Source organism: Aedes albopictus, chromosome 3 (genome assembly GCF_035046485.1).
Source record: "Aedes albopictus strain Foshan chromosome 3, AalbF5, whole genome shotgun sequence".
Lineage (NCBI taxonomy): Eukaryota > Metazoa > Arthropoda > Insecta > Diptera > Culicidae > Aedes > Aedes albopictus.
The window spans coordinates 251,011,330-251,036,273 of NC_085138.1; the positions used below are offsets into that span (position 1 = coordinate 251,011,330).

Below are 24,944 nucleotides of genomic sequence, written 5' to 3' on the forward strand. Positions count from 1 at the left end.
CAGCACGAGTCGTACATTTATCCAACGAGGCTTGCCTCCTCCTCTCCTCTATCCTCTTCTTGGCGTAACGTCCTCACTGGGACAAAGCCTGCTTCTCAGCTTAGTGTTCTATGAGCACTTCCACAGTTATTAACTGAGAGCTTCCTCTGCCAATGACCATTTTGCATGTGTATATCGTGTGGCCGGCACGAAGATACTCTATGCCCAAGGAAGTCAAGGAAATTTCCTTTACGAAAAGATCCTGGACCGACCGGGAATCGAACCCGTCACCCTCAGCATGGTCATGCTGAATACCCGTGCGTTTACCGCCTCGGCTATATGGGCCCTCCAGGCTTGCCGAGTTGGATAAATACGACGAGTGCTGAAAAAATCGAGTTTTGCAACGCGTTGCATACAACGTTTTTTGTAATTGCAAAAAAAACCCCAATCAGTATAATCTTTTCTAGCTACACAAACATGTATCAGGAGGAACCACGTGCGCACCTCCATGTGCGTCAGCGTGTTTTTGTTCGATCAGGTAGGCTATGGTAGGCTGGGTGTCACAAATTTTCAAACTTCCGTCGTCGTCATGCATCAGTAAAAGCAAGAGTGAAATTGTAGTTCCAGGTACTGTTTGTATACCTGATCTGCAGTCCGAATCAGATTCTAAACCATCCTGATTCGAACTCGAGCTACTCAGTGAATGTAGAAGCAGCGGCGGTATCAACGGTAGCTGCGGTATGTAGTTGGAAAAAGTGTGTGCTGCCAAAGTGCCGAAAAGTGCTACTTTTCAGCACTTTTAAGAGTGCTTCGGCACTTTTCGCAAACTTTTCGGCACTCTTGTTTTAGTGAAGAAAAGTAGGCCATTATATTGTTCCAACCGCGAGTGAAAAGTAGGGGAATTTGCAACGCAATTACAAAAATATTTTTTCCTTCTGAATTAACCACCCCGGAATGCGAAAAGCTATGCAAAACTTTTACAAGTTTACTAAAACTATAATTATTTAAGTTTGAAATATAATAAATCTTAAGAAAACGCCTAAAAGTATGCAATTCCCATAATAAATATGTTATAACTTCCGGAAAAGTACAATTTTATGCATAAATTTCAATATTTATAGAACTTGTGATGACGAAATCGGGTTCAGCGAATACTTGGCAGCTAGAAACATTCATTCGAATATTTATTCCATGTTCGTATCGCTACGGTAACAAAAGTTTGAAAGTGTCTTTGAAGTTCGCCTGACAGGCAGTTTCGGAAAATATTGAATTTTATACAGAAATATGTGACTAATTTGCTGTAAAACATGTAAACTCATCATTCGATAACTCTTGAGCTAGATGATGAACAGTTTTTACAAATTGTTTTATGTTTAAAGCGTTATTTTTAACAAATAAAAATGACCCTCTTGTCGATCAATTTCACCCGAAATCACGGTATTCTGAATTTAATGTATTCCATTTCAGGCCGAACATTTCAATAGGTTCTATCTGCATTTGAGAGGCTCTCTTTATTCACTTTCTCTTTCAATTATTGCAATGTGATGATACGCTTTTCAACTACTTTTGCAGTACAAATCAAAAGACGGTTGATTTGACCACCGTTCTATGCAAGGAGATAATCATAATTCAAATGAACAGCTGAGATATTAACGAAAGAGAGGGAAACCAAAGAGAGCCTCTCTTCTTCAGATAGGACCTTTAGACATGTTTGGCCTGATTTACTCCCAATGCAAAAAAAGTCCGTATCGGGTTTTATCGTCCAGCTGCATGGGTAGCTAAAATTGGTGAATGAATTTAATATCTTCGCAATTGGATCAGTTAGATGTAGTACTAGGCTTTAATTTGATGCTGAAATATACCATATATCACTATTTTTTGAGCACTCCGGCCTAACATGCGAAAAAGGTTGGGCAGCCATACAATAGATTTCGATCTCTACATACCAGCGAGATAAAGGTTATAAATTTGACTCTACTCAGCGGTGTGGTGTGGTATCACAGTGATTCAGTCAGTCACGTCGACACAGCATTGACAGGCGTCTCATAGTTTTCACCCAGTGATTGTATTAAACAATCCGAATATAAAAGGTTTAAATTCTCCGTTTAGTAGTATTCAAGCGCATGAAAATCAACTGAAGACAAGGAAAACATGGACATTTCCGAGCTACCACCGGAGGTAGGTAAACTGATTTCATAAAGCCCATCATCAACATTTCAGAGAGATAATGATTACTCATTGTTTTTTTTAGATGATGGAGAAAATTTTTGAATATTTAACATTTCGCGAACGTATTTTGGCATCCCACACATGCAAATTGTGGCACGAGCTGATATTCTGCCCAAAGTTCTGCAAAAGATTATTCCTATATATGAGATCATCAAAAGATATTGTTGAGAAGCCCTTTGCAAGGGAGATGTTAGCACGTTGTAGTAATATGGTGATATTGCGTTCAAACTTTGAAGATCATGAATTGAGTTTATTGAAAGACTATATGAATGGTGCACCTCTAGAGTTGCTCAAAATCCGGGCAACAAAGTGTGTTGCCAAACGTATCGTGGAGACGGTTTTGGAAGTCGTGCCAGGATTGAAAACTTTGCATCTTACGGTGTTAGGACATACGAAAAAATGCGCTGATGAAGTCATACGCATCACACATCAAAAACTGGAATATGCAGTTCTGAATGGATATGGAAATTATGCTATCGAATGTCGTAATTTGACGGTTTTGGAGTCAGACCAGATGAATGAGGAAATGATCCGAAGCATACGTTGCCTTCAAGACCAACTACAAATCTTACAACTCTTCGGAGGTTACACATTCCACCACCGTGCTGCCATGCGTGCTGCGTACAATGTTTTAACCCATTACCACTGGGACCGTTTACGAGAACTTAAATTGAGCACTTCCCCAACCAGTACTGATAATCTGGAGACAACTCATGAGCACATGCCTTCCTTGCAGAAATTAAGCTTACACTTACACGGATCTGTTCACACTTTTACTGGAAATGAAGTCGGAGCAGCCACACGCTTGTCAGAGTTGACATTGGAAAAATATCGCATTGACACGGATTCGTTTAATAAGCTTCTAACTCGTTCAGCCTTGAAAAGGATTTCTCTGCTGAATTGCTTATGTTGGTCTGTAGAAGTACCCCTGAAGTCAGCTTATATTAAAAGTTTAACTCTTCGACCGATGTACCAAAATTTGCTGCCTCTTTTTCCGAGTTTGGAGGAACTAGATCTACAAAGCATCGGTAAAACGAACGTACTTCACACATTGTTGCAGATATGCGAATACTATCCTGACCTGGAACGTCTAATACTTAGACAAAACGGTATGGTAAGTATTTCCATAATTACTGAAAAAAATTCAAGGATACATAGTAGGGTGGCCCACACTTATATGAAAAACCAAAATTTCGAAAAATGCCAAGTCTTACCTCCTCAATCAGATGTTTTGGACTCCCAGAAGCTACGTTCAAAATTTGAGCAAAATCGGTTGAGCCTAAGGGGGCGCAAGTTTTCGAATTTTGCCGCTAGGTGGCGCTGTAAACGTTCAATAATCAAACCCTTTGGTATTATTGTAGTTGACTATATGCCAAAGAACTTTGTCGAAGATCGCGAAGTGATCCGACGACTGTGAAAAAAGTTATACCCTAGGCAATGTGAGGCAAAGTATTGAGATTTCATTATTGATATTATTACTTTACATGTATTGGGAAAACAACAATAAAGTTTATCCTCACTTTACCTAGGATATAACTTTTTTCACAGACTTTGGATCACTTTGCGGTCTTTGACAAAGTTGTGTGGCATATAGTCACTTACAATAATACCAAAGCGTTTGATTATTGAACGTTTACAGTGCCACCTAGCGGCAAAATTCGAAAACTTAAAATTTCTGCATACATTTGGCCAAGTTTTCCCATACAAACTTCAAGCGTTTTGAGCGCCCCCTTAGGCTCAACCGATTTTGCTCAAATTTTGAACGTACCCAAGTAACCACGAAGCCGTATATAAGTGCATCAATTTTGCTATATATTGATAAATAAAATTATGAATATAATGCTGCATTACTTTAAACACATCATTGAAGCAATATTAAAGTCGAAAAGGGCCCCACAAAAATCAAATTAGTGCCACATATTGCAGCACGCTGACAGCCATTGCTAAAGTAATATAAATGCATGTGCTGTACATTTGCATTTCACATGCTTGATACGTGGAACACGAAAAACCAAAACAAAAATCTATTTATAGCACCGTTTCGTTATCGACAGTACTGATGCCCCCACCACACATGAATGTTTTAACCATTATTTTTTGTCGTCGGATCGGGAGTCGAACCAGAAGTGTTGACCGCTAGATGAGTTCCATACGCGCTGGCGCCTTGGACCGTTTCTGCTGCAGTGATAACAACAGATATTTCATCAACTTAAAGGAAACTGTTCTTCTGTCTCAATCATTGTAGTAGAGGGTAAAACGACTATGTCATATGTAATAGAATACAGTAAACTATCACATTCCGATAAATTACTGATAAATACATAATGCATTTTAAAAGATATTTAATCAACATAAGAAAATAAAAACCTCGATTAAAACACCCTTCGCACACTGCTCATATGCTAATTGTGATTTCCATCGTTATTGGCATGTGATAGCAGCCTACAGAAAAGAGAAAAGTTCATCTCTAAATAGGTTTTGCTGTCGTCGATCGGTGGCTCAAACGGGGAATCAGTTGGTCGGTAGTCGAACCAGAAATGTTGAAGACCGCTAGAGTTGACCGTAAAGTTGTTCAATCTTATTTATTTCATTTGTTTACCATTAGGGTCAAGCTTTTATAATTGTATTGTTAGAGCAAACTTTGCTAGTTTGTACATTGCATTTATTAAGTTTTTGCAGTGTTGAATTATTGAATTATCTTATATCACCTTTTAATAAACCCGAATGTAAAGAAAAATGCAATGCATCATCACACTGATAATGCCAATCTAAAGGATTATTGCATGACAAGTGTGGAATTACTGCATTTCGCATTGCAAAGGTTGATATTCAGTCTAATTCGTGCAATGTTATAATGCTTGTGGTTACTTGGGTAGCTTCTAGGAGTCCAAAACATCTGATTGGGGAGGTAAGACTTGGCATTTTTCGAAATTTTGGTTTTTCATATAAGTGTGGGCCACCTTAATACACGGCGACCACTTTCTATAGCCGCACCCTCAGTTTCACATGTCTAGCAATATCAAAGATAGAATCCATATGGAAAACAATATGTATCTGATAGTTATTGCAAAATATGATGTTTGCAAGCATAACTTTCTTCATGTGTATATTTTCCATATCAAAAATACAGTTTTTCGACAATTTGGGCGACCATTTTCTATAGCCGCACTTCGGGTTTTCCTTAGATCAGCTGCTTTATCATAAAGTATGCTCATTATTATTGCTTTAAACGACCAAATAAAGCTTATCAAGACCAAACTAAAGAAGTTTAACGAAATACTTAAGTAACAAGGTATTTTAATACGAGAAATAGGGCACAGACTTGGTAAACTGGTGTTTTATGGATAAGTTATTAAAAATATCCCAAAAAACTAAAAAAAATCGAATTAAATCTCAAGTATAAATGCTGCTGACTCAAAACAATCATTGCATTATACTTCCGGTTTCAATTTTTTTGCGTATAACCCTTATTAATCTAATTAAATTGTAAAAAAAAAACGATTTTTTAGGCTTTTAAATGGAAAATTCATAAGTTTTTGTGTATCAATCCTGATAAAACTTGGAAAAGACATCGTATACAACATCAATATACAATGAAGATACTTCGGGAATTCATCAAACTCAACTTGGAAGGTCAGCATTGTCTTCGCTACCATTTAAACATAAGATGAATATTTTAAATTATGAAGACGATTTGTAATTACAGCTTTTATCCAACTTTCCATCAATTTGACGATATTTGGTTAAGTAAAAATGATGTGTTTCTATCAAAAGATTTCAAATATAGATGTTCCTGTTCATTTTGGGGCAAAAGAAAAGAAAGGGGTTATGATTGTGGTCTTCCTGTAGTTCTGGTTGATTTTATATCATAAATTGTAAAATTTTGCTAAATTTAGTGAAGTGCTGGCGCAAAATTAAGCTCTTGCATCCATTAGGATTATTTAAATCTGTATTCATGAGGATCATTAGCAACTGTTAATTGAATTTTCAGTGATATAATGTCATAAATATTGCGTATTCATCCAAATAAAGCGAATATTAGGCTAAATTTAATTCTTAAGTTCCAGAAAAGTGATTGTTATATTGGTATTACAGCCTTAAATCTTTTAGAAATCATCCAAGAAATCATGTTTCATATAAATATTGCCGATAGGAAGCAATACAATATATTTGTCAACTAAAAATATTGTTTTTATGATTCAAAGAGAACTTTTAAGTAAAAATAGTGAAAGTTAATCAGTTTTTTGTACTAAGAAAACTAATTGGTTGATTTTTTCATTGCTTTTCGTTAGTTTTATTTCCAATTTGCTTAATTTTGTCATTTGAGACAGTTTGATCAAATGATTTCTTATATAAAATCAGATTACCGAAGATGAACCCGCAGTGCGGCTATAGAAAATGGTCGCCCAAATTATGGAAATAACGTGTTTTTCGCTTAACAAACAAATAGTTAACAATACTTATTCATGTAAATCATATATTTTACAAACACTAGTTGATACACATCGTTCCACATATCGATTGAATCGTAAAAATTGCTAGAAGTGCGAAATCGTGGGTGCGGCTATAGAAAGTGGCCGCAGTGTACATAGGCATATATTTTGGACACTTTCGACATTTGTATGAAATATACACATAACTTAACCTATAATAGATTATATATTTCACACAAACAAATTTAATCAAAGCAGTCTAGAGCGGCTGAAGCAATCGGATTTCGCCTCAACATATGCACAGAATCTTGAGGCCGCGTTGCCAAACGCGGGATAGGCAACTTTTTTTTTCTCTCACTAAAAAGTTCAACATGCTGTAACTTTTCATAGAGTGCATCAAAAATTCTCAAATTTTGACTGTTTGTCAACCTATTATATGTGCATCATTGGTACAAATTTGGGCTCGATTGGTTAATCTTTCGCAAAGCTAGAACCGTTTTCGTAAAACACTATTTCTCAGACAGCTTATTTTTGAACTGTCATATCTCAGAAACCAGTGAACCGAATTGAATGAAATTTTAAACGTTTATCAACAATATATTGATACTTGATGCGACATTATTGAATGTAATGTTTTCACACGGCGAATAAAGTTATACCGAATGGTTCAAATTTGGGAAAGATCGGGCTATTCTACATGAAGTTTAAAAGATTCTAGAAAAATTCGTAATTATCCGATAGTCAACTTAAACTGTTATATCTCCGGATTCAATGAACTGAATGCAATGGAATTTTGAGAGTTTATGACTTTTATGATGGCCTTTGGAAAATTTTTGATATAACCTCAAATTGTTAACACGGAAGAAAATTATAGCAATTTCATTTATTTTATGATTTTTTAGTAAATTGGTCTGATTTAAATTTGTTTCCCATTACTTAAAAGTAACAAATGAAATAAATTAAAAAATTAAAAAATTTTAATTTATTGCCGGTAATTTTGTTACTTCCTTTCAAAACATATTCATATTGTATCATCATCAGTATTGTATCATCTACTGGGGTCCGCGAAGCTCTTGAATAGGGTCCTAAAATTAAAGACGAAATCTCGCTTATATTGAATAATACGATCAAGCATGGTATTCTAATCGGAATTATACTTTACTCGAACTTGAAAAACAAAGGAATAATGAGAAAATTCGAAATAAGTAAAATGGTAAATAGTTCTACTTTGACATTTGAAGTCAACCTTGTGTGACTGAGCTCAACATTTTTCGCACTGGGATTTTAAAAATGTTCCTATCTGACATACACGGTGAAAAAAAATCACTCAAAGTATGTGTTATAAGCTAGGGGCGAGACAAAAGGCTAAAAAAATAAAAATTATATATTTTCAACTACGGTTAATAAAAACGTCAAAAATTGAGTAAATATGTACTCTTGAACCATATATTGTGCTTTAAAACAAGAATCCCGATAGGACTTTAGGAGCCTATTCTCAAATGTCATTTAGAGACAGTACAGGGATATTACAGGTTCGTGTTTTTAATCGATTTTAAATATACGTCTGTGTTGAACTGCATGTCTAAAGTGTTAAACCGTATCATCAGTATAAACACTCGTTCCCAGTGCTAGTGCCCATCGAGAAATCTATTCATTTTGTGTCGGCAGCTGCGCGGTGATAAAGATCTGATTGATCACCATATTTTCATTCGTGCTATACTGCAGTTCGTTGTGGATTCCATCCGTTATTCGTGCCATACTGCGTTTCGTTGCGTACTCCATCTCCGCTATACTGCGTTTCACCGTGAATCGCTTCTAACGCGATAAGAGTATCTCCACCGGTGTTCTATATCAATATCGAGTTCGACGAAAAGGTGTAATTATGGCGAAACTACTTTGCGGAGAGTGTAAACAAGAGATTAACGATCTCGAACCAATTCGTTGTGGTTTCTGCGAGGCCTCGTTCCACATCAATCAACAGTGTTGTGGATTAAATTGTCGCACCATGAAAGACGCGTTTGCATCAGGGAAGGCAATGTTTATTTGTTCCTTCTGCAGAAGTAAGCTAAACGGTCGTTCCATTGAAGCCTATATTGCTGACAACTGCAACCGCCAACAAGAAGCAATGCCACCGCTTGCCGATGTACCAAAACAAGTACAGGAGCTGTTCACAGTGGTCGAAAAACTGAGCCAGAAAATTGACAACTTTACTGGTCAGTCGACCCAACCATCCCAATCACTTGGTATTTCCTCGCCGTCAGCATGGCCTAGACTCGGTGTTAAACGCCGTCGAGAAGATCGAAGGCCGGACGTGTCGGTTCCCGCTGTAAGCGGTACGAAGACGATCGATCTAAGCGAGATCCAACTGTCTGTGCCGTCTATCACGAAAGCCCCGCTACCGGAACAGTTTTGGTTGTATATGACTGGATTGAATCCGCTAATTACCGATACCGACGTGCAAAAAATAGTTTCGCGATGCCTGAATATTTCTGATGGTGCTGAGGTTGCGCGCCTTGTTCCCAAAGGGAAAGACGTGTCAACTTTGACATTTGTATCCTACAAAATCGGATTAGATCCTGCTCTAAAGGAATTAGCTCTGGAGCCTTCATCCTGGCCTGTTGGAATACGTTTAAGAGAGTTCATTGACTACTCAAAAAACTGATTCAAAACTCAAACACCACTCAACAATCCGTTGACCATTTCCCACAACACTCCCGTTTAAAAGATGAGCTAGGCTCATTGAATCACCGATACCAGCCAGTTTCAACACCAGGATGCACGCCTGCAAGCCTCATGGGAGCCCCTAATCCCCTCGTCACAGTCGAGCCCTTCCTGCCAGCGTCCCGCAGCCATCCTGGTCCTGTGTACGAGTGTGGAGAGGGGGTCTTCCAACCCGTCCTCGCAGGCAAGTACATTTCCGATGAACATCCTTCCCTTCTGGTAACTCGCACCCCTTTTGGCAGTTCTTCTTGCACTAGTTTTGGACCCAGCACAACAACGTGTCCCGAGATCATTTCAAACGACCGCATAATACCTCCATCTTCAAGCCAGCCATCTTCTGCAGTGGTTTTAACCCCGGGATGCACGCCTGCAAGCCTCATGGGAGCCCCTAATCCCCTCGTCACAGTCGAGCCCTTCCTGCCAGCGATCCGCAGCCATCCCGGTCCTGTGTACGAGTGTGGAGAAGGGGTCTTCCAACCCGTCCTCGCAGGCAAGTACATTTCCGATGAACATACTTCCCTTCCGGTAACTCGCACCTCTTTTGGCAGTTCATCTTGCACTGGTTTTGGACCTAGAACAACAACGTGTCCCGAGATCATTTCAAACGACCGCATCATACCTCCATCTTCAAGCCAGCCATCTTCTGCAGTGGTTTCAACCCCGGGATGCACGCCTGCAAGCCTTATGGGAGCCCCTAATCCCCTCGTCACAGTCGAGCCCCTCCTGCCAGCGATCCGCAGCCATCCCGGTCCTGTGTACGAGTGTGGAGAGGGGGTCTTCCAACCCGTCCTCGCAGGCAAGTACATTTCCGATGAACATCCTTCCCTTCTGGTAACTCGCACCCCTTTTGGCAGTTCTTTTTGCACTAGTTTTGGACCCAGCACAACAACGTGTCCCGAGATCATTTCAAACGACCGCATAATACCTCCATCTTCAAGCCAGCCATCTTCTGCAGTGGTTTCAACCCCGGGATGCACGCCTGCAAGCCTCATGGGAGCCCCTAATCCCCTCGTCACAGTCGAGCCCTTCCTGCCAGCGATCCGCAGCCATCCCGGTCCTGTGTACGAGTGTGGAGAAGGGGTCTTCCAACCCGTCCTCGCAGGCAAGTACATTTCCGATGAACATACTTCCCTTCCGGTAACTCGCACCCCTTTTGGCAGTTCATCTTGCACTGGTTTTGGACCTAGAACAACAACGTGTCCCGAGATCATTTCAAACGACCGCATCATACCTCCATCTTCAAGCCAGCCATCTTCTGCAGTGGTTTCAACCCCGGGATGCACGCCTGCAAGCCTTATGGAAGCCCCTAATCTCCTCGTCACAGTCGAGCCCTTCCTGCCAGCGACCCGCAGCCATCCCGGTCCTGTGTACGAGTGTGGAGAAGGGGTCTTCCAAGCTCCGTTTACAGGCGAGTACACTTGTAATCCCAGCAACTGTCTCTCTGTGCCCGTTGTTCCATATTCCAGAATTTCAAACACGCCATCGAATACCACGGTTACAAATCCGGTGTTTAATGATACCTTGCTGATTTATTATCAGAACGCTGGAGGAATGAACTGCGACGTTACCAAATACTACCTAGCAACATCCGACGGCTGCTACGATGTTGTAGTACTGACCGAAACCTGGCTTGATCCCCGAACGACATCCAGTTCGGTTTTCGGTCCCGATTACGAAGTATTTCGCTGCGACCGGAGCCCCAGAAACAGCCGCAAACTAACAGGTGGTGGTGTCCTCATAGCTGTGAAGAAGACACGCAGGGTCACCAATATCCAAAACGACCTATGGGGAAGCGTCGAGCAAGTGTGGGTGCGTATCCAGCTGTCAAACCGCTCTATCTTCCTTTGCGGAATCTACTTCCCGCCAGATCGTATACGTGATGAATCATTGATCGATACGCATAACCTGTCTATTATGTCAGTTGTCGAAACTGCCTCAGCTACGGATGAAATCATCGTCATTGGGGACTTCAACCTACCTGGAATTTCATGGCGGTCGTCCTGCAATGGGTTTCTCTATCCCGACGTCGAACACTCCTCTATACACAACGGTGCTTCCAAACTCCTCGATTGTTACAGTACCGCTACGCTAAGACAGATTAATCAAGTGACTAATGAAAACAACCGCTGTTTGGATTTATGTTTCGTTAGCGCTCAAGAAGAAGCTCCAGTTATTATCGAGGCTCCGTTACCTTTGGTCAAAGATGTCAATCACCACAAAGCGTTAGTTATCACACTCCATGATCACCAGATTAGCTTGGCGCAATCGATCAGTTCGGTTTTTTACGATTTTCGTAAAGCCGACCATCAGAGCATTATCGAATACCTGGCAGCTATTGACTGGAACGATGTTCTCGATGAACGTGACGTGGACATTGCAGCGCGGACTCTCTCGCACATTCTGGGACATATCGTCGATAGGCATGTGCCTAAAAAGATTCGCGCCAACAATGACCATCCATGGATATCTCGCGATCTGCGCAGGATGAAGACAACGAAACGAGCAGCACTTACGCGTTATTCGAAATACCGGACCTTCTCTCTCCGTGAGCACTATACCAGACTGAACTCGGCGTACAAGGTCGCTAGTCGTCTGTGTTTTAATCGATATCAGCGCAAAATTCAGCAAAATCTGAAGTCCAAACCGCAGGAGTTTTGGAGGTTCGTGAATGAAAAGAGGAAAGAATCTGGTCTTCCTACGACGATGACTTTGGACGAAAAGGTGGCATCCACACCAGACACTATTTGCCAGCTTTTTGCAGAAAAGTTCTCCAGCATTTTCTGCAATGAAACTCTTCCGGCAGCGATTATTGCTGAGGCAGCAAATAATGTTCCTTTGGTAGAGGACACTTGGGCCAACTTTGTTGTCGATGCGACAATGATTTGCGATGCGGCTGCGCGGTTAAAAACATCCACGAAACCCGGGCCGGATGGAATTCCTTCTGATTTTCTGAAAAAGCACATTGAAAGTTTGCTGATTCCCATACTGCACGTGTTTAATCTCTCGTTGTCCAATGGAGTGTTCCCATCAATTTGGAAAACGTCTACGATGTTCCCTGTGTACAAGAAAGGCGACCGGCAAAATGTCACTATCGGGGTATTTCGTGTCTATGCGCGATCTCCAAACTGTTTGAATTAGTTTTGATGGACCCACTGCTGTCTCATTGTAAACAATACCTGAACGAAACGCAACACGGATTCATCCCGGGCAGATCCACCGCTACTAATCTCCTGTGCCTCACATCTGATATTGCTGACAGCTTTGCCGAAAAATCGCAGACAGATGTCATCTATACCGACTTGTCCGCGGCCTTCGACAAAATTAACCACGCCATCGCAACTGCTAAATTAGAGAGACTCGGCTTAACCGGCAACCTTCTGCGTTGGTTTGAATCGTATCTTACTATGCGTAAACTTAGCGTCTCCGTAGGCGATTGCCAATCCACCGAGTTCTTGGCAACATCCGGAATTCCCCAAGGAAGTCACCTAGGGCCTCTGATTTTCCTACTCTACTTTAATGACGTGAACCGCATGCTGCGATGTCCTCGGCTGTCATACGCGGACGATATGAAGCTTTACCTTTTAATCCGTTCCATCTCTGACGCCTTGAAACTTCAAGAAGATATCGATTCTTTCGCAACATGGTGCGCATTAAATCGGATGGTTGTGAACCCAAGTAAATGTTCGGTGACCTCGTTTTCCCGAATAAGCCGACCAATTCAGTTCAACTACAAGCTCCGTGACGCAACAATCCAACGCATCGATCAAGTGAAAGATCTTGGAGTAATCCTGGATACTAAGCTTACGTTTAAGCACCATGTCGCATATATCGTTGACAAAGCGTCCAGGACCTTAGGATTCATTTTTCGCATCGCCAAGGACTTCACCGACGTTTACTGTTTAAAATCCCTGTATTGCTCCTTGGTCCGTTCAACCCTCGAATACTGCTCTGCTGTTTGGTATCCGCATTATCAGAATGGTTCTAACAGAATCGAATCAGTGCAGCATCGTTTCATCCGCTATGCGCTCCGTCTGCTTCCATGGCGTGATCCGCTCCGGTTACCAAGCTACAACAATCGATGTCAGTTGATTCGACTCGAAACTCTCCAATCGCGCAGGGATATGGCAAAGGCTATGCTTATTGCCGACACTTTACAGGGAAGAGTCGATTGCCCTGCCATTCTGGAAGCGGTTGACTTGAACGTTCGTCCTAGGGCCCTTCGGAGCAACGCGATGCTTAGATTGCCTTTCCGACGAACCAATTACGGTCAACACACGTCGCTGATTGGATTGGAACGTGCGTTCAATAGAGTTGGCCACCTTTTCGACTTCCACTTGTCCCGCCAAACGATGCGCCAAATATTCCGCAGATATTTTACGAACAATAACGAACTGTGATTTTATATGTTTTTTTTTGTTACGGTATTTGACTTTTGCGCATTTTTGTTCCTGTTTTGTCTTGTATTTTAAATGCAGTTTTGTTTTTAGTTTTTATAGTTATGTATTAGTTATAAGAGGCCATCATTGGGGCATAAGATGTCTGTTGATGTTAATAATAAATAAATAAATAAATAAATAAATAAATAAATATTGGAGTTAATCACAGAGAATTTTGAAGCGATGTTGAAATTTTTGATAATTTGGTGTTCTATCAGCATAATAATCTAACCGCCATAATTTTCTTCCGTGTTAACAATTTGAGGTTATGTAAAACGTTTTTCAAAGCTTACCATATAAGTCATGAATGCTCAAAATTTCATTGCATTTGGTTCATTGAATCCGGAGATATAGCAGTTCAAAGTTGGCTATCGGCTAATTATTACTTTTTCTAGAACCTTTCTAACTTCATGTAGAATAGCCCAATAATTCCCAAATTTGGACCATTGATACACTTACAGTAAAAATTTTAGATTTTAAAAGCTAAAAGTGAAAATTTTGCCTGTCCCGATTATTTTGTCTATGCGCTGTATAATAGATTGTAGCGTTGGGCAATTTTAAATCGATTTTCGCAACATCGATGTTTTTGTTTAGATGTTGATGCCCCACAAAATCGACCGAATCGGTTTTTTACATGCTATTTTTCTTTCGATTCAAAATTTTCATTTTTCAAATTTTCATTTTTCTTCAGAATGCATTGTCTCAACGTTATATTTTCGACACAGAGTAAAGTCATTGGCGAAGTAGGATTTTTTTTTCTGGAGGAAGCCCAGGAGGGGGGGGACTGACTTGAGATGTCTTTTAAGCGGCATGGGTGCACGATATGTGAATATGCAAATATTCATTGAAGTTTTGAAGAACCGAAATGACTGTTTAAGGTTTGTTCCTAGTTCCGTAAACTGTATGAGCATGAGCAATTCCCCCAGACTTTTTTCCATAGCTTGCTGCAGTAAGTTCATCTTGAATTCCTCCAGAGATTCCTTTATAAATTCATCTAGGAATTCCACCAGACATTTCTTCGGGAATTTGTCCTGGGATATCTGTAAAGGTTCCTCCAGTGATTGTTCATGTGTTGTTTTCGAGGTTTCCTTCAGGAATTTCTCCAGAGATCCTTCAAGATATTTCTGCATGAATTCCTACAGAGATTTCTTCATATATGAGGGGCCCAGATGCAAAGGGGTTTAAGTGACCATTTTGTCGATTTTGAGCTGAGCATATAATAAAATTCTTCAGATTTCAAGCTTTCAGGAACTTTTTGAAGTTTATTTTTACGATGGTTCGAAAAATTACAATAAATCGGAGATAATTGGGTTGATTATGAAACTCCATACATTTTGTATGGGATGAAAAATTGGTGAAAAACTTTAAATCTCATTTACTCGAAAGTGGGTTTATGTCACTTACACCCTTTTGCTTCTAACTTCCTCATATTCCATCCAGAATTCCGCTGGATATTTCTTCAGTAATTTCAGGACAGCTCCACCAGCTCCAGGAGTGCTTCCAGAAACTTCTCCAGGAATTACTTTACGACTTCCTCCCGGAACTGTTTAGAGATTCCCTTAAGAATTCCTCTTGGAATTGCTTTCAAGCTTCCTCCTGGGGTTTCTTCAGGAACTCGACCCGGGATTCCTTCAGGAACTGCTTCCTAGAATTCCCTCAGAAACTGATCCTTGGATTTCTTAAGGAGTTCTTCCTGAGATTTCTCCAAGAATTCCACAAAGGATTCCTCCAGGATTCCTCTGGGAATTCCTACATGGATTCCTTTAAAATTTCTTAGAATTCGTCCGGGAATTCCTTTAGCAATTTTTCTAAGAAACCCTTCAAAGATTCCAGGTATTCCTCTTGAGATACCTCAAGTAATTTCTCTAGAGATTTCTCCAGGAATTCCTGAAGATGTTTCTTCTCCAGGGATTCCTCCCAGGTTTCCTCTAGGGAATCCTCCAGGAGTTCATCCAGGGATTCCTTCAAGCTTTTTTTTTCCAGAATATGCTTTCAGGAAATTTCTTCAGGGAGTCCTCCAGGAAATTCTCATGGAATTCCTGTAGGGATTCCTTCAGGTATTCCTACAGGGAATCTTCCAGGAATATTCTTATGAATTCCTCCAAGGATTCATCCAGGAATTCCTCCAGAGACGGTACGATGTACAATCTCAATTTTTGATATTTAATTTATTCAGACAAATACTCCAACTTGTACTTGTACAGCAAACGGATCATTTTATGGTTTTGCATCATTTTATAATATCGAATCGATTTGAAAACATCGATTCAAAGCATTCGATTAAATCGGTGAATCGATTCTGCTGGTCCGATTCGAATCGATTCACAAAAATCGATGTCTCAGCCAAACTTGCCCAATGCTAATAGATTGACTAACAGTCAAAATTTGATTATTCGACACTGATTTTTCATTTGGGCCTAACTGACATTTTCGAGTTCTCTTCATCGATCCTCTCTTTGTGTTATCACAGAATGTGTATTGAGTTTTCCAAAGATTTTTTGGCTGAAATGCGAAGAAGACGACTACATGTTGCTCTAGAAATAAAAAGAATAACGATTTTGTTCGTTTTGATCAAGTTATTAGCGAAAGAGAGAGTCGACGAAGAGAAATCGATCAAGTCAGTTAGGCCCTTATGAAAAATCATTGTCGAATTATTGTTTATGCACTCTATGAGAAGTTACAGCATGTTGAACTTTTTTGTGAGAGAAAAAAAATTGCCTATCCCAAACATTTTGGCCACCCCCTGTAGGGGTAGGCGGGGCAATATGGACACCCTAAGGTTTTTGCCAACTTTACCTGGCAAGATGTCAAAAAAGATTAGTTTTTTTTATACATGTACAGTCGGAACCCGCTCGTTGAGCCACAACCTCCACCCAACCAACGAATTCGATTCGCTAGTTGGGTGAAGTGACAGCAGTACAAGGGGCGTGCGCATTGTTTTTTTTTAATCATTTTTAGGTTGGAAGCAAAAAGCAAAATTTTTCAATTTGTTTCACATTTAGAGCAAAACTGATACGTTTTGCAAGATTCATATATGGCCAATGCGAGAAATAATTATTTTCACCCATTTTTAGTCGGTGAAGTGAAAATATAGATGTTTATGAAACCACCCGGACCAAAAGCAAGCACAAAACGCTTTCAATGATCGACAAAATAAAGATTACCGATGTTTTGCATTTATTTCGAAGTAATTGTACATATTCTTTTTTTTTAAAGAAATATGAAATAGAAATTCTTTTCGATTATCATTAAAGTTTAAGAAACCAAAAACTCATTAGCTCGCCCCTCGGAATTACAGATTGGTTGTCATTTTCAGTTTGACATTGAATTATGACATCCAGGTACTTTTTAGTTGGCTGACAGCTCAACTAACGGGGCCCCAACTAAAAAGTCACCCAACTATTAAGCCCCCCACCAGCGAGTCATGACTGTATCCTTTTAAAGTCTATTTAGCATCTATTGCATAAGAATGTTCACGAAGAAAAATGATTTATCCACTTCAAAAAAAGTTATGAAACATGTTAGTTTTTCATGATCGTCTTCAAGCATGCGGGGCAGAATGGACACCCCCATGGGCAATATGGGCACCATGAGACTTTTACGGATTTCGTACATTATTTACACCTATAAAGTCATTTCATTACAAAACAACTATTATGGATGAATAATACGCCGAAGTTTTTCATTTTTGTTCAGTTAATTTAAATTCAGACTGTTTTGGATAAAGCTTCGTTTTTGTCGGCATGTGCAGCTGTGCCTAGAACAACTATTTTCCACTGCTGTCGTTTTTTGACCAATTTGTTTCACCCTATGTCTACTATAGTGAACATTTAACCGAAAATATACTGAAATCGAAGAATTTGGTTGGTTTGTGATTTAGGTTATATTTTTCCCTTGCCGCTTCTTTCAAAAAGGTGAGTGTCCATTTTGCCCCGGCAGCAGAAGATATTTCCAAACTTGATTTTTGATATAATAAAGAAGAAAATATAAACATGTTAAGCAAGTAACATGCAAGTAGTTTTGCTGTATCTACAGTAGATACAGCAAAACTACTTGCATGTGTTCTAGAAATATCAGGTTTTAATCGACCTGCAATAAATTAATCACTAAATCTAATTTTAGATGGTGTGAAAATTATAATTTCCATGCACAAAAAACGGAGGGCGCAACTTTTTCGTGTAAAATCAAGTACAATTTTAATTTTGAATGTTGCTATCTTGAAACTACGTTTTAGACAAATGGACTATATTCTCCATTCATTAAAAGTTCAAAAAAGTTCGCATATTTCAAAATATTGAGGGTGTCAATTTTGCCCCGGGTGTCCATATTGCCCCGCCTACCCCTACATTGAATTTTGTATGTATTGATTAACAACTCGGCCGAAGAAATAAACTATACATTATTAAACATTGTCAAGATTCCCGGGAAATAAATTTCTTTCGCATTAGAAATGAAGCTCATAGATCGTGACAATATGTAATCTTTGCAGCATCGTTTACGCCACCTAGTAAACCAGTCACAAACTATATTGTCCACTATGAGAAAGGTATGGATGTGGAGAACATCTTCTCTTAAGAAAGTATTCTAAAATTGGGGAGGAGACCCTGATATGAACCATTACAGCACTGCTAATTTGGTGTGGGAAAGCAGGCCTTTCCTGGCAGATTTGCGTGAGGTAAACCAGCCTTTTACGATGAGAAATTGCAAAAAAAAAATATGTCAAGGCAAATCATGATATTTTCAGTGAGGAAATGGTTGCTACCAGTGTAGAGCGCTCTAATTTTGCGAATGATTCTAAAAATATTCATAATCTCTTAATTAAATCTGTGAAAATCGTGGTAAAACGACCGAGAGGGTCCAAAATATATGGAGGTCCAAATTATACTGGATACCATGGTTGACATAAATCTAACATAGCATTTATTTCATTTTACTGTGAATCTTTCAGATGAGACCTACACCGAATTCAACGAATGTGACCGCTAGAAACTCATTTTCGCTCCTGAACAAATTAGACAAACTGAAAGCTCTCCACGTACATCGAATAGATTTGACCGGAATCGATTGGACCACGTGTGAAGGTAGCAATGTGGAGTACATTCACCTGACAGGATGCAGTATAGAGGGAACCGGATCAGAAAAATTAGTGCAATCCTTCAAAAACCTGCGGAAACTCTATCTCGACCATTGCTACCTCCAACAACCACGCGTTACCGATGGACTGCGTTCGCTGATGCGAGACTGCCAGATTTCCTTCAATCCAAGCCCATTCCGCCGTACAGGGTGTAGGAGAGACTGGGGAGACTTGATCCCTTTTTCTTAATTTGCCTGTAACATTAAGAAAAAACACAAAACAAGATTCATTTTTCGTACAGAATGGCAGGTAAACATCTATTGCAAGTTTATACACAACAGAAGGACTTTAAATTATTGATATTTTCGATCGATTCCGCGTATTTGGACGGCCAAATAGTAAATCGGTTGTTGGTGCTACGCCATCCGGAAGTGAATACGAGTGAAAGTGATTCCGTCTTTAACGGTAATTTTCGTGTGAAGATCAAGTTAAGATGAAAAGTTTCTTTCGCGATTCTTCAACCGATCTGTGCAGTACCCTGACAGTTGTTCCACGAGTGAAAAGTGAATCCCTGCCACGTTTTTATTGCGATGTGAACTGGCGCACCGTCAACTGCACCCGGTTAAAAAAAATGCTGGGATCAAAGCTGAGATTGTGTGAAGGATCTGCAGTGATACATGGAATAAATGCTGCGCGTTTTGAAATCAGAATTGCTTTTAGTGCCGGGTTGAGTTTGATTAGGTATTGTTTTGTTTTTGTATTTGAAAGCTATCACCCTATCAAAGGAAGAAAAAAAGAGTGTTTTCATCGTTCGTCGTTTATGGGTCTTTTGGTACTACATCCCCCAAACGACGCCTTTGAAAGGAAGACGCAACAAATGGGTTATCACCATCAAGCCACCGAACGGACGTCAGAAATGCAGTTTCTCTATAAACGGGTCCAAGGATAAACAAACCACAAAAACCGCACAACAATTGGTGAGAGCTTTCCAATATTATTTTTTTTCTGAATAATTCTACTTCATTTGTGATATAAGTTGAAAACTCGCTATTTTCAACATCCTTTCATCTATTGGAAGCTGCTTCAGTTCTGGGCTCTTTCTAAGTTGATGAAAGGATTTATAAATGCTTGCAAGGACTTGGCCAGGTGTGTGGAGCTGAGTGGGTCTATGGCATTGTAGATAGTAGCGACATCAGCAATGTTAGTGGATATATTCAACTTTGCAATTCCATCCAAGATTTGTGCAAGTATTCATGCTATGCTATGCTATGCTATGCTAACAGAAGGACTTTAAATTATTGTTAAAGTTTTCAAAACTGTGTTTTTATGGAAGCATGTCTTAAGATGTATTTTTCAAAAATGGGTCACAATTGATCCCCTTTTGAGCACATGTTATTTTAAAGGGAAAATAACTTCAGAAGCTTCCTGTTCATTTTCTTTTCAAGTTTTCTTACATGTTTGATGAATATGGTGTATTTGAAATTATGTATAAGATTTCCTTAAATTGTTAAGGATATGCCGTATTTTGAAAATGGGGAGACTTGATCCCCCTTTTAATGGTGTGTAATAAAATAATAATTATCTGACACGTTTTATCATTGAATATACTAGAATTCTGAGTAAATAGAGGCTTTCAAATAGAATTTTATTTTTCACATGTATGATGTGTGTGTAATCTTCGAGGGTGTTGAAGCACGTGCATCGTAGTACCTTACAATCCAGAATTCTGAAGTAATTAATCATAGTAGTCATTATACATGTTTGTCAGAAATAAATTCATTCCTTCCATTACCGTTAACCTAGCCACAACCTTAATTCTAAGAGGTTGTGGATCAAGTAAGAGCTAGGTGAAGAAACCGAGAGCAGCAATACGAAATGGATTCGAAGCTCGGTATAGAAAAGCTGACAAATGAGAACTACCCCCAGTGGTCGTTTGAGGCGGAGATGTAACTGGAGCGTGAAGATCTCTGGAAGTACGTCGTCGATGCGGCTCCCAACCCGGTCACTGCAGCGTGGACAACAGGGGACAGGAAGGCTCGAGCGACAATTGCTTTATTGGTCGAGAAGCGACAACATCCACTCATCCGAGACGTCAAGACTGCGAAGGAAACCTGGAGTCGATTGTCGATTGAAGGAGCAGCACCAGAAGACTACAATAATGTGTTCAAGAGTATCGCTCATCTGTCAAGTCTGCGATAAGAAGCTATCAGAAGGAGGAGATCTTGAAGCACATAGGGTATATGTACCATTCCTTGGCCTAATTTGCAAGCCGCCTTGACAATTTTGACCATAACTCATGAATTAATAGCACTAGAAATAATATGTCGACCGTATTACACACTCTAGGCCATGCATGTTTCACCAATAGAACAGATCGGTGTAGTACTAGATTTGTAGTAATGAGCTGAATTTTAGTATGGTGAGAAGGTCAATTCTCCGTTTCTGCAATGAAATGGTGCAAAAAGCGTGGGTATTATGATTCCTTGCCTAATTTGATGCTGTTTGAGCAAAACTTTGGGCAACAATGTTGTTGTTTTCTCCATTTCTTGCAACATAAACAATATAGTTATCCAAAGTTTTGCTCAAACAGCATCAAATTAGGCAAGGAATCATAATACCCACGCTTTTTGCACCATTTCATTGCAGAAACGGAGAATTGACCTTCTCACCATACTAAAATTCAGCTCATTACTACAAATCTAGTACTACACCGAACGTGCCCCATTGGAAGTAAACTTACGTAAATATTCAAGATTTTACTTAATTGAGTTGAAAAGATTCGATGCGATGGTATGCAACGTTGGTCTATGGTACAAAAATTGGCCTATTACTGGATACAACGTTGGCCTATTGCTATCCATGCACTAGAACCACTAATTATCTAATTTTTTCAATATTTATGCTGAAGCATTATCTCTGTTTGTTTACCAATCTTACTTTTAAATTATATTTTCGGAGCCAAATTTTCAAAAAACTATAAATAAATCACTTTAACTAAAGTTCTTTCTTAATTTAGTAACGAAAACAAAGCAACCCTATTATTATGTTATATTTTTACAGTCACCGCACATAAAATCTTTCTTCCTGTTCGTTCTTTCTGGTTCTTACGCAAGAAATGCTTTTGACGTCTTTTTATCGCTGTTTTTGACGTCACTTTACTGATGGGCCAAGATTTGGGTACATAGTGAAAAAAAATGTCCTCAATATTCGGCCCACATTCAATTTTTAAAATAGTTATTATTCGTTGAAAACAAATACACAAGTTCAAAATAGCGTCTTTGACCGTCGCATCAAATGTTCAGTTATTGAAAAGTCAATTCGAAATGCTTCAGAATTATGCCATTTATGATCATGTGTATAGACTACCCACTAGCGTGGTTCAAAAAATCGTTTTTGCTCCACACCGCTTATTTGATTCGTAACCAGATTCTGTGCCTTCTCCCAAAATTTGAGCTCATTTGGTTGAAAATTGAGACTGCACAAGCCCTTCAAAGTTTGTATGGGAATTACTATGGGAAAACGATGTTTTTCATGCAATCCCCCGTAGTATTTCCCCAAGTGCCCTAGCGGGTTAGTTGACCCCTGTTGCTCCTAGGCTACTTTATCAGCTACAACTTTGCCGAAGACCGCATTCACATCGGACGCCTCATTAATAAGTTACCGATTTTTATTCAAAATCGAAATCTTTACTCATGATGGTTAAACTATTCGAAGGGCATCACTGCATTTTGCAGTGGAACATAGTAGCCATGATTTCAGTGTGCTATCTTTGGCGCCTTATGCAGCAATGTTGCCTGCTGGGAAGCTGGAGGATCACTGTTAAAGTTTGTCCAGTTGGATACAAATCGATAACTAATTAATGAGGTGTCCGATCTGAATGCGGTCTTCGGCAAGGTGGAAGCTGATAGAGTAGCCTAGGAGCACCAAGGGTCAACTAACCCGCTAGGGTACGTGGGGAAATGCTACGGGCGATTGAATGAAAAACATCGTTTTCCAATAGTAATTCCCATACAAACTTTGAAGTGCTTGTGCAGTCTCAATTTTCAACCAAATGAGCTCAAATTTTGGGAGAAGGCATAGAATCTGGTTACGAATCGAATAAGCGGTGTGGAGCAAAAATGATTTTTTGAACCACGCTACTACCCACTAAGCCGAAGAATCATGGCGTCTACAATAGCTAAACAAAGTGACATTTTCATTCAATTTTAATGTTCCAAAGTGCTAAAATTGAAACGAAATGTTACAGCTGTTGGGCGCATAGCTTTTCCGATATCCAGTTATGCGTGTTTGTTTGAGTTTTTGTTTTACATTAAGATAGGCCGAACGAGGGGACTATGCCAACGAAGCATCCCGATACCCTATGTACGAACTAGAGGAACTGTTTTCAAGACTTCAAGGTGCAGGAAAAGACCTGGGAGAAGATGTGCAAGTGGCAATTCGTTTGCGAAGCCTTCCGGCATCCTACGAAAACATCCGGACAGCGTTGCTGGTTCTGAAGGACGATGAAATAAAGATGTCTTTCGTCAAGGGAAAAGTTTTGGACTACGCCCGGAAGCTACAGGAGAATGATGCTGTCGTTGATGAATCCGCGTTCATGGTTGAAGCAAAGAAGATCACCTGCCATTTTTGCGGAATGAAGGGGCACAAGAAGAAAGATTGCCAAGCCTTCAAAAGATCAAACCACCTCGACAAGCCTGCGAACAAGAACTCGAAACCGAAACAAAATCCTGGCACTAGTAAGGGTAAGTCTCATGACAAGCTGTACGCGTTCGTTCTGGATTCTGCTGATCGGAAGAGGGCTGGCTGCGGGGTGTGCTGCGACAGAAGTTTTTTCGAAGCCCTGAAGCCAAGTTCGGAGAAGAGTGTCTATCTTGCAAATGGGAAAGAGGCCAAAGTCCAAGGAACTGGTACGGTGAAGATTTTCTGCGTGGATTCCAACGGCGATCGGACGATTATGGCCTTGTCCGATGTTCTCTACGTCCCTGGATTGGAAAAAAAACTCGTATTTTAGCAAGGGACGGATTCAGGTTCTATTCAGGAGTCTCCGGTCGGTTGGATTGCCTGAAATGCTTCAAGGCGCTGTCTGGCTAGTTAAATAACCCTGTTGCTGCTGGTGTAAATCCAAGAAATTACCAAGCATATGAATTTGACGAGATCCGACAGTGTCCTTATCCGGAAATGGCCATTAATGAAGTTTTTGAAAATTGACACTCTGTAGTATTCACCTCCGTGCCCGTCTGTCACTGACTTATCTCCTCTCTCTACCTTTCGCTACCTCTCAATGTATCAATAAAGGTCTTCTATATAAGGTAGGAACATCTGGTATCTTTACCAGTATTGGTGTTGTATAATTTAGTATGACGTAACATGCCAGAAAGTCGGGACGGTTCGTGTTAATACACTACAATCCCCCCTCAACAATAAATAAAGTGCTCGTTACTATAGCCGAATATTAATACATAAATCTTGGCCAAAAGCGCCGTACAACATGTTAGAGTAACTCATTTATACCGAAGAAAAGTTGCAATTATTTCGAGTCCCATATGATTCACTACATATTCTTAAATCACTTCAGATCAGTTAAAATCTGAATAATCCAACGTATACGATCATCCAAGAAGCATGTGATTCGTTTAACAACAAGTCCAACCTTTGACCTATCCTCCTAATTATCTCGATCATTAAACAACGTAAACATGTTACAGTTATTTTACGTCTACTGTACGTTGATTCTGCCATAATCTCCCTTACTTTTTATTTTAGTTTAGAGACGTCTGTAGCTATCTATGCAGTAACTATTTTCTTCATGCCACTTCAAATTCCTTCTCTTCATCTAAATGTCACGTGCGATATAACCAAACTTAGCCCAAACGATGGCAATGCCATTCCAATTCAAAACATTAGTTCATGTTACGTTGCACCTACATGAATCCGTTTTTTTCTCATTTATCGAGTTTCATTTCTCCGTGTAATTATTATTTTTAACATCGGGGACATCAATACTATTGTAACGAGCTCAATCCACATACGCTTACGCCAAATTAACTCTATCTTTATCATCGAAACATCTCG

At 39.7% G+C, this 24,944-nt stretch overlaps 2 protein-coding genes across 4 annotated transcripts; both read left to right on the plus strand.

Moving 5' to 3' along the window:
* The first annotated feature begins 1,209 nt into the window (after nt 1-1,209).
* LOC109422265 (uncharacterized) lies at nt 1,210-20,675 on the plus strand. The gene is made up of 3 exons (XM_019696885.3): nt 1,210-2,157; nt 2,231-3,322; nt 18,747-20,675. The coding sequence occupies exons 1-3, from the start codon at nt 2,131-2,133 to the stop codon at nt 19,119-19,121; spliced, it is 1,494 nt and encodes a 497-aa protein (XP_019552430.3). The 5' UTR covers nt 1,210-2,130; the 3' UTR covers nt 19,122-20,675.
* On the plus strand, nt 8,209-12,502 carry LOC134291840 (uncharacterized). Of its 3 annotated transcripts, none has more exons than XM_062860107.1 (3): nt 8,209-9,856; nt 9,911-10,468; nt 10,523-12,502. In XM_062860107.1, exons 1-3 carry the CDS (start codon nt 9,435-9,437, stop codon nt 12,498-12,500), a joined length of 2,958 nt encoding a protein of 985 aa, XP_062716091.1. In that variant the 5' UTR covers nt 8,209-9,434; the 3' UTR covers nt 12,501-12,502. The 3 variants fall into 3 exon arrangements, with proteins under 3 accessions (XP_062716091.1, XP_062716090.1, XP_062716089.1); XM_062860106.1 differs by having other exon boundaries at nt 8,209-9,550; nt 9,605-9,856; nt 9,911-12,502; XM_062860105.1 differs by having other exon boundaries at nt 9,911-12,502.
* Nucleotides 20,676-24,944: the final 4,269 nt, after the last annotated feature.

Bases quoted from the DNA above. Each gene is read 5' to 3' on its own strand.
- LOC109422265 (XM_019696885.3), top strand. From the start codon at position 2,131: ATGGACATTTCCGAGCTACCACCGGAG. The intron at 2,158-2,230 runs GTAGGTAAACTG...TGTTTTTTTTAG, and splicing joins TTTCCGAGCTACCACCGGAG to ATGATGGAGAAAATTTTTGA. The intron at 3,323-18,746 runs GTAAGTATTTCC...TGAATCTTTCAG, and splicing joins TACTTAGACAAAACGGTATG to ATGAGACCTACACCGAATTC.
- LOC134291840 (XM_062860105.1), top strand. From the start codon at position 9,435: ATGGGAGCCCCTAATCCCCTCGTCACAGTCGAGCCCTTCCTGCCAGCG. The intron at 9,857-9,910 runs GTACATTTCCGA...CTCTTTTGGCAG, and splicing joins CAACCCGTCCTCGCAGGCAA to TTCATCTTGCACTGGTTTTG.